The sequence below is a fragment of the Coptis chinensis genome, chromosome 6, assembly GCF_015680905.1.
Source record: "Coptis chinensis isolate HL-2020 chromosome 6, ASM1568090v1, whole genome shotgun sequence".
NCBI lineage: Eukaryota > Viridiplantae > Streptophyta > Magnoliopsida > Ranunculales > Ranunculaceae > Coptis > Coptis chinensis.
The window spans coordinates 26,036,945-26,047,414 of record NC_141461.1 but is presented as its reverse complement, the minus strand read 5'-3'; the positions used below and the strand labels follow the sequence as shown (position 1 = coordinate 26,047,414).

General features: G+C 37.8%; 1 protein-coding gene across 1 annotated transcript; it reads right to left on the bottom strand.

The window, feature by feature from the left end:
* Window positions 1-9,361: 9,361 nt before the first annotated feature.
* LOC147492346 (uncharacterized) lies at window positions 9,362-10,155 on the bottom strand. Its single transcript, XM_086567477.1, has 3 exons — window positions 10,152-10,155; window positions 9,796-10,073; window positions 9,362-9,622 (listed from the first exon to the last, which is right to left on the bottom strand). Exons 1-3 carry the CDS (start codon window positions 10,153-10,155, stop codon window positions 9,362-9,364), a joined length of 543 nt encoding a protein of 180 aa, XP_086423603.1.
* Between the last annotated feature and the right edge of the window lie 315 nt (window positions 10,156-10,470).

The window sequence follows — 10,470 nt, the reverse complement described above, 5'->3', positions numbered from 1 at the left end:
TCATGAGCTAAACTCTCGATCATGCTAACCTCTCTATCGATATTGATATCAGGAACCTGTGTGATCTGTTTAAATACATTGACCTCAGCAGAAAAATGGCCAAAAGATAAAGACATCGAACCATCGTGACAATTTATAAGAGCGTTGGCAGTTGCCAAGAAGGGGCGCCCTAAAATGATTGGTACAGAGTCATTAGCGACTTCTGTATTGAGGATAACAAAATCTGCAAGATAGTAGAAATCTTGGACCTTAACCAGCGCGTTTTCCACTACACCCTTAGGATACTTAATAGACCTATCAGCTAATTGCAACATCATAGTTGTAGGTTACATTTCTTGTAGACCTATTTGTTTATATAAATAATAAGGGAGTAAGTTAACACTCGCTCCTAGGTCTAATCTAATAAAGCGTTAATTCGTGTAAGTATCTCCTAAGGTGCATTGTCTGATGGGGCGACGACCGGGTCCTTGTACTTCACTATTCCATTATGTTCTGATAAAGTTGGAACCTGTTCAGTGAGAAAGGCGCCTTTTGGAATATTTGTCCTACGCCTAGTAGTGCACAACTCCTTAAGAAACTTAGCGTGGTGAGGTAATTTTTTAATTGCGTCGAGAAAGGGTAGGTTAATCGTTAGATTTTTGAAAACTTCCTTAATCTCGTCAAAGTTTGTATCTCGTTTTAACATTGCTAATTTCTAGGGAAACGGTGGTTCCTTACTTTGTTTAGCGTATGGTTCTACTAGATATATAATCTTTGCTTTTTGTTTCTTAGGTTGTGGTTTAACTGGTACCTCTACAGGGGTAGGATCTTCAGTTTCTGTTTCGGTATCTAGTATAATATCTAGTGTAGGAACTCCTTGTGAGGTAACTATAGACATCGTTACTTTGTTATCCAACACTCTGCCTGAACGGAGAGTGGTGATGGAATTTATCTCTCTTACATTTTCATTTTCGTTACTAGTATTACCATTTACTTTAAAGGCTGTGTTTGGTGTTTTAGGATTAGGTATCGCTTGTCCTGGAAACACACCTTTGGGTTGTACCTTCTCTTGAGCTAATTGATGTAAGGAAAGTTGGATGGCTTGTAAAATCTATTGTTGAGTTTGCATAAAGGTATCAAAGCGATCCGGTTGTGCAGTGGTATTTATTACCGGTTGTGTGACAGGAACTATGTCACGTTGATTTTTTATGGGTGGGTTGTGATAGTTTTTATTATTAACCGGAACGATACCTCGATTTGCATTATAATTATTATTGTTATAATTATTATAATTACCCTGACCTTGTCCTTGTCGTGGTTGAGCTTGATTGTTATAATTATAATTACCTTGACCTTGTCCTTGTCTTGGTGGACCTTAGTTGTAATTGTTTGTTGGCCTATCATTTGGGTTAAACAACCTTGGAGGTTGTTGATTATTTCGCCAACCGAAATTGGGGTTTTGTCGTCAAGCTGCATTAGGTTCGCTATTAATGGAACAAACATTATCTTGTTGTGATTATTGTTGTTCATATGCGAACGGACAATAGGAGTCGGGATGTTCTCGACTCAAACAGAAATTACATGGATTGGAGTTAACATTCATGATGGGGATAGGCGTTTGTTGGACAGAAATAGCCTCTACCTTTTTAGCTAGAGATTCTATTAAATTTTTAAGTTCCGGATTGGGTTTCATCTCAAACATACCGGGCGGCTTTTAGTCATTGTAGAAGAACTAGCGAGCGGGGAGATATCATCACTACCCCCAATGATTATTCCGCTTTGTCTGATCTTCTAAAAATTTATAAGCCTCTGAGGCTCCTTTACTTAATAAACTACCCCCATTCATTATGTCAAGGACTTCTTTATGGTGGTGCAGAAGTCCTTTGAAAAAGGCACGAACTAACATGTCTTTCGCTAGGTTATGGTATGGACACTCTATAAGTAGGTCGGTGAAATGATTCCAAGCCTCTGAAAATGATTCATGAGGATTCTGTCGAAAGAAATGAATCTTGGAAAGCATTTCATCGGTCTTCAGTGGTGGGTAAAAATGTTCCATAAATAGTTGAACAAGTTTAGCCCACGAGTCCACAGAATTAGGCGCTTTGGCAATTAACCAAGACGCCGCCTTATCGGCTAAAGTTAAGGGAAATACCCTCAGTTTGATTTGTTCAGCACCAACCGAAGGATGGTGGAAGGTAGTAAGGACTTGGTCAATCCTACGCATGTGCTGATAAGGTTTTTCATGGTCTAATAACCCATGAAAAACGGGTAACAAATTAAATATATTCGGGGGTATTCAGAAATCCCCCACTGGGTCTGATAGAACGATGCAAGATTTAGGGCTATCGCTCAAGGCTTTATAAAAGTCTGAGAGAGGAGACTCTTTTTCTTCAGCCATAATCTCAGGTGTGGTGTGTGGTGTGTTAGCTAGAGGTAAAGTGATTGGTATACTAGAAAGGCGTGTTTGTTAACGTTGTCGGTTAATTACGTTAGGTGTTTTTCTTCGGCCTGACCTTAATCTCATGCAAGGCTAAGACCAATCTTAATTAAAACAACAACACTCCAAACAATCCTGATATGCTAGTATGAACCTCTAACAAAAGATGCGAGGTGTGGAAGAAAAGAGTACCTGAAAGTCTCCTTGCTTCGCTTATGAATAGCGTCTTGTTTACGCTTGCTCAGTGTATATAACAAGTTAGAACACCGAAAAACTTGAAAGCAATGGAAATTTGAACAAACCTGTGGAAATCGGGCTGTTTTTCAGAGGGATGGCGCTTCGAATATGCCTAGACAGGGCGCAGGTGGCGCTCAGGCAAAAGTTGGAATTCCAGGCGTGTGAGCGCGGGGTGCGCTTGTCTTTTGCCTTGGTAGGGCACAGGTGGCGCTCAGGCAAAATTCGAGATTCGAGGCGTGTGGGCGCAGGGTGCGCTCCACTTTGGCTTGCCCAGGGCGCAGGTGCACTCCGAGTAATTTTTAGTGGAAACGTGCAAATCTAAAACAGACAACCACAGTGAGAATCCAAACAAGGGTGGGTGGGATATGGGACTTCGAAAAACTATCAAGTCTATAGAAAACAATACTAAAGAGTACTAAGATGGCAGCGCCGCCATTTGATAAACGTAAAAAGAATAGTTTACTACGAAATGAAAGTTGAAACTCAAAACGCAAGAAAACTAAACTAAATTACACATTGCTATCAAAGATTTCTATACTCTCAATTCTATCGAAATAGAGTAGAGTAAAAAGTTTGTTCCACTCTCAGTTCCTTATTATTGAAGTTTTCTACAATTGACTAGTAATCCAAAGTTTAATGAGAGCAATGGTGGAGGTTTTATACTACAACGTGAATTCGAACAACAAGATACGAATAACGAAACGACATATATAAAGATGTGAACTTTACTACTTTTAATTAACCAATACTTCAAATCTAATTAATGACTAAGAATTGAATAACAACAATTGAAATTAGATCTAATAAATTGAAATGACAAAAATTGAAATGACAAGAATAACTATTTTATTTATCTAACTTAAATGAAGAACAATGATTCAAAGGATTAATCTAAAACAATGAATTGAAACTAATTAATTTAACTAATTGAATTCAAATAAAACTAGATCTAGAAGCTATTTTAATGGCTACTTTTTACTCTAACCTATCTAACTATCTCTAACTTAATAGCTAAGTCTTATTTTATACAATGGAGGAGACCATATCCACACTTTCGTGTATGGGCTGAGGAGCCATGTTTTGGGCGGAAAATCAAGCCCAAAGCCCAATTTCTTCAGTCCACAAAGCCCGTTTCAGCTGGCTTCAACTTCAGCAGACTTTTCATCCACTTCTACTCCTCTGAGTTGTTCAAGGATTAGACCATTGGAAAGCTCTTTCCGAGCCGATCGTTTTGATGTAAGGTAGGCCCAATTCCGAGGTCTGAGTCCAAAGATATGATCTTCGGAAGTTCTACCAACTTGTGCACTGTTTCTGCCCGCGTTGACTTTTCAGCTTTTGACCGGGCTTTACAAAGGCTTTGTCTCCTTGAATCTTGGCCTTTATCACAGAACTTCTTAGCAACCAACCCTTGCTTCATTATCTCGCCAAAGTGGCACATTTCTGCACATAATTGACTTTACTGCCTGAAATACATAAAAACATGTAATCAGCATTAACTCTTATTTATTACTCGCATAGTTGGTCTAAAAGTATGATTATCAAGGAGTTAAAACTATAGTTTTGGGCTCTTATCAGACGCCCATACCCAACATGGTTCTTATTCCTTTCTTCCCTTATAGCAATTCCACTGTTTCCATTTCCATTATCGACTCAGTAGACGACTCACTATCAACTTGACCACGAGCTCACTTCTTTTGGTTCCTTCTCTTCAGCTATATCTCCCGACCTCCCTTTTCCACAAACTAGTTCGCTACTTCGGTCAGCCTTGATTGTTTCTGAGCTCGGCTAAGCTTAGCGAACTTCTCAATCACTTCACGCTTACTTCGCCTTACGATAACGACCTCTGAAAGACAACCAGTTCAAAGGTCAGGTCAATATAGCACTTATTTTTCAATAATACAACAAAGAAAATAGAAACATACCAACAAAATTACAAACCCTAGTCTCAACACTAAACCCAGGGGCACAATAATTTCCAACCACCAGCAATGGCCTCTTCTCCCAGGGTTTATTACTAACCCCATCCAGGACGCTCGACTTCTTGGTTAGTGTCTGTAAACTAAAATTATTGGCCCTAGACCGCTTCACAGCAAAGTGTTCCACGATATCAGCGACCTCAATACGGTACTCACCACTCTCATTCAACATATCAAATACCCTTAACAAACGCCACGTATTGCCAACGAACTGGCAAGGCGCTTTCTCACAAATATTCAAAAAGTCAAAGGTTAACTTGGTGAACGGTAACCTCATCCCAGCCCTCAACTATCCCTCACAAACCACAACTCCATAATCTCTCGGAACGAACTCTGTACTAAAAACGTTCTCTACAGAGCTCAGGTCGTAAATAGCCAGTTCGCTGACGGCTATACCACAAGCTTCCCTTAACTCTACAAAACTATTTACATCATTTCTATCTACAATCCTAAGAGGTAAACCACTAGAAGAAGAAGACGCCATAACAGAACTGGAATTACTCGCTATAGCTATTACAGATGTTGATCTCACTTCTACCTCCTCACTCTCAAAACCTACTGACTCTGCTATTACTTCATCAGATCGTGTGTCATCTTAATCAGACATGTTTACGTTGTTGTTTTTTCCTATGAACAAAGACCTACACAAGACTACTAAGAGAGAAAGAACACAAACCAGCAAATATGAAAATGGTAGAGAAACTGACCTGGTACTCTAAAACCTTTGCAAAATTCTAAAAAAGGAGGGAGCAATGGCTCTTCAGTTCACCAGTAGTGTTTTTGTGCAAAGACCTTTCAGTTCCCAAGGCAAGTCATGATTGCACTCAAAACCCTTGATGACACGTCACCTTATGTAGCATCTTTTTGAATTCCACAAAACGAGGTGGTTGTTATTTCTGCTCACATCCTCACATATGCTAAACACATGCTATCGTTCTCTCTTAGCAGATCGTTCCTCTATATAAAGCGACCTACTGAGATGGGGTTGTGTGAGGGAGTAATATTCACATCCAACGAATATCAAACATGTGTCCAGCATACCAACCGACCTCGTATCCTCGTCCTCAAAGCTCGCTTCATAGTGACTCGACTCAGGCAGGCAACCTATTCAACTTGCGCCCAGAGCAACGTCACCGCCAACCGGTCTCACGTACTCGTCCTCTGAGCTCGCTTCAAAGTGAGTCGAGCAGAGTAAACAATCTCACCCAGAAGCAACCTCCATAGCACTCAATCCCCTCGTTCCACAATGGCTTGTAACGTATGTCTTTATTACAGCCATCAAGATTGAAGCCTCAGGCACGCTTCACAATAAATGTTCTTAACTCACCATCATGGCTCGCGAGTGACCTGAACACCTGGATCCGACCTGACACAAGAGAGCGAGAGACGCAGGCACCTTGCCTATATAAAGAGGATGAGGAACTACATCTGACCTGATTCAAGTTCCCCCTGTGAGAACTTGATACGTAGGCAGTTCATCCATACAAACTCGGTCAAACCCAATCAATCAACCCTTTCTCCCCCAAATTACTTATATCAATAAAGTTAAAGGAATCATAAAGATAACATGAGATCTCTTGGTGTTCAATGTTGTTGAACAAACTTTAGGTAAAATTAGGTAGACAGGTAAAAACTTAATTGATCATATATTTCTAGATTTTCTAACTTTGTTTGACACCAATGAAGTTTCCATTTATAGAGAGATCCATTTTTCTCTTCTTCTTCTTTACCATTAGATTCACCAGATATGTACATTAGTATCCATCGTTCTATACATTTTAATTTGTATTCTGAACTCTATCCCAGTTGATGTCAACATTATTGCCTATAGAAAGTGGGGATTGAAGGCCGGGTATATGAAAAAGAGGAAAAAAGAGCTAATACTTTAGTAGACAAATTTGTACACGAGGTACAATGATTTTAGTAGCATGAGATGGAATCCCTGATTCAGTTCTACTAACTAAAAAGCACTTTCAGAAAGCTATATTTTAGAGACCCATATATGTCCTACACTTCTTACCTAACAAAAAGCTAGCTAGACTTTAGAGACCAGAGTTATATGTCGGAACAAACATTGAGAGTACACTCAAAAATTAAAATAAGAATGTAGATGCATAATGCGTATGACCCAAAGAAGATGGTACTGGACTACTGGTTGCCGTGGTTGGTATGAAATGACTCCATTAGTGTCCCCATGACTCTCCTTACTTTCTTAGTATTATTATTTGATCCCATAAATCTATTTAGGTTCTCATTAGCCATTACTTGGGTCTTACTTTTTTTTTTCTCTTTCACTCATTCTAGCTCAAGTTAATCAACATACATCGTAAATTTTATTTACAATTAAATTATTGACAATTGGATTTCTTGATGATAGGATACAATAAGTGAGTGATTATTGGTAGTCCTTAGAATCCGTAAATGAATATCTTAATATTCACCCAATTAGTGAATTGAAATTCATTCAACTACTCCAAAATTCTACTTAATCTGAGTCGATCTGAATGTAAGATTGAATGCAGTTCGCTGCCGTAGGATGCATGTTCACTCCTAACTAAATTAAATAAGAATCAAATGTGTTCAATAACACGATAACCGACTCAAACCAAACCGATAAAAAAATAGTTTGGGTTTTGGTAATTTGGTTAGCCCTCTACCGATCCAAAACCGAACCGAACAGAGAAAATATTGGTTTGGTTTCGGGTTTGTTCTACACCAAACTGGTATGAACCCGAATCAATAAGATGACATTTTAGTAATATTTATGATTAATTTTGAATATGTTTATCAATTATGTGGTTGAAATTAATTGATTTAATTTAGAATTTAATTGATTTTATAGTTTTCAGTTCGGTTTTGGGTTCCCAATTTTCTTATCAGATCAGTTTCGGATTTTCCATAACCCGACCCAAACCGATCAATGGACAGCCCTAGCTAGGTAAGACCAATCAAACCTTGTGGGTCCCCTTGATTTGCTTATAATTTGATGTATACTATAGATTATGCTGCCATTATAGCATCTTTAGGTGAGATACTATCTTAGCATTAAACACCAAATTTCCAATAATTTGGTATTTTTTCATTTTCAAGAGAGACACATGTTGATGAAAACACCAAACCAAACACCAAATCGGCCAAAATTTGGTTCCAGCTTTGGTGTTGTATCAAATCTCTCTCGCGGTTTTTCTAACACCACATGGATTCTAAGTGGGACTCTATGGAGCGGTTTTGTGAAAACCGTGTGGTTTTTCCAACACCGTGTGCTCTCAATAAAAAAATGGACAAAAATCAACTATATTTTTCTTTCACTATAAATTGAAGCACTCACACAATAGATTTTACACTCATTTATTTTCTCTACTCTAAACCACAATGACTAGTGAAGAGCCAAAAGCAAAATCTAGAGGGGCTTTATGGATACAAGAAGAAGATGTTGCTCTTACCAATAGTTGGCTACAAGTTAATCAAGATGGTGTAATAGGAAATGAGCAAAAGTCAAACGAATTTTGGAGTAGGATTCTAAATGCATTTCATGCAAATCTAGGAAGAGTGACCGAACGCAACTTCATGAGTATGAAACACCGTTGGACTCTCATTCAAGCTAATATCAACAAGTTCCATGCTATTTTTTCTAAGATTCAAGCATCTCCTCCAAGTGGCTATAATGAAAATATGATTGTAAGTATTTACTTTTTATTTGTTATTTTGATTCACAAATACATTTTTCAATTCTAATTTAGTTTTTTCTTAATTGGTAGCCTGAGGAAGCAATAATAGCATATGGGATGCATAATGGGGTTTGGAAGTGGATGCAATGCCATAATATAGTGAAAGGCTCACCCAAATGGAAGAGGCTATAATTGAGAAATGAATTGCGACCCACCAAAAAGTCGAAGTCAAACAGTGGGGAAGGAGGTTCATCAGCTCCAATATCAATTGCAACAACTCAACCAATGGATTATGATCCACACCAAGTTGATGGGCTTGAGGATAGGCCTATTGGGGAAAAAAAAAAAAGACAAGAAGGCAAAAAGAGAAAGAAGAAGGTGATTCTAAAGTGGAGGAATCCGCTAAGAAACTTGATGATTTTCTTGTGGAACTTTCTAAAATCACCAAAGAAGGCAATGAATTGGAAGCTCAAAGACAATTGAAGAAAGATGAGATGGAATCCGAAAAACTTCAATTGAAGAAAAATGCGTTGGATTAGAAGCTCTAAATCCAAAAAGAAAAACTTCAATTGAAAAAAGATGCGCTCCGAGTTCAAGAAGATGAAAATAATGCTAAAATACTAAGAATGAAATTAGAAGGATTACCCAAAAATGAGAGCGAAATTTGGCAACTCAAAAAGGCAGAAATTTTACAAAAAATGAAGAATTGACTTGGCAATATCACTGGTAATAGTCAAAGTAGTGCATAGTCTAAATGATTTACTTCCTACTTATGTCTTTTAATTTATGACGTACTTTAATTTGAGTTTGTATTTTGATTTTAATTAGAATGTACTTTAATTGAATATTTTCTTTTAATTTAAGTTACCTTAATTTAAAGTTGATACTTTTTATCATTCTAAAAAAAAATTGGCAGAGTCTACTTTGTATTTTCAAAATTCTCATATACACAAATCCTTTCATAAAACCACAAATTCATAAAAATAAACTTGGAACACAAATACATAGAAATTGAAACGATAAATAAATACAAAGTCTAAATGAAGTCCAAATAGAAATATAAATTAATGCTGACCACACCGCCCACGCCTACTCCACAAATCCTCGACCAAGTCATTCTTCAATCTATCATGAACAACTTTTGAACGAATCCTCTCGACGCTAGATACCCAACGAGATAGAACAAAGTGGCGTTCATCTTCAGATGCACCTTCTCTACTTGGCATTTCATAATCAGGAATATATTGCGAGATATCCGTTTCGTGTTCATCTTCCACAATCATATTGTGTAAAATGATGCAAGCCCTCATAACAATAGCCATGGTCTGCAAATACCATAACCTGCACGGGTTTGCTAAAATTGCCCAACACAACTACAATATACCAAACACCCGATATGTCTTTTCTAGCAGCTTCTTGTTTCTTCGCAAAATATTTGTCTTGTGCAACAGTCGGCTTAGAAATCGCTTAATCAAGATGGCATAATTAGGATATATACCGTTAGCCAAGTAATAGCCCATATCATAACGATGCCCATTCTAGGCCATCCGCGTTCCTCAGACTCTTCAAGCAAACGCTGAATATCTGTAGCATTTGGTTTGCACAAGTATTCACCTCCAAAAATTCTTATAATTCCATCACAGAAATAGCGTATGCATTCATGAACAGTTGGCTCAGCAACATATAACATGTCATCTACTATATCAGCTTGAAACCCATAAGCAAGCATTCGTATAGCAGCAATTACTTTGATTTTTGGGTGAATCCCAAACTTACCTGCATTATTAACTTTTTGTTAAGAATATGGTACATTATGGTTAAGATGATTGAAAATACGAGTAAATAATGACTCACCCATACGAAATCGATGTCGAAAGTCATGGTCAGTGAATATAGAATTTGCGCTGAATTAGTTAGCATTTACACGAGCCAGTGTTGCCTCGTACTGACGATTCTTGCATTTTCTTCCTTTCTTCGAACCACCATGTGATTTATAAGAAGACTCAGCTTCTTGCTAACGTAATAAACCCAAACAATGTCAGACCAAAGGTAGAGTAATAGCCACTAATTTTTTACAACGCTTAATTGCAGTGTTATCATTTGAAGAGCTTGAGCTCGATGAAGAAGAAGAAGATGAATCAGAAGAAAATGAATCAGAATAAGATGAATGATC

What these genes read in the sequence shown, in the direction of transcription:
- LOC147492346 (XM_086567477.1), bottom strand. An exon ending in GGGCTATTACTTGGCTAACG is followed by an intron (nt 9,623 to 9,795) that starts GTATATATCCTA and finishes TGGTATTTGCAG; the next exon opens with ACCATGGCTATTGTTATGAG.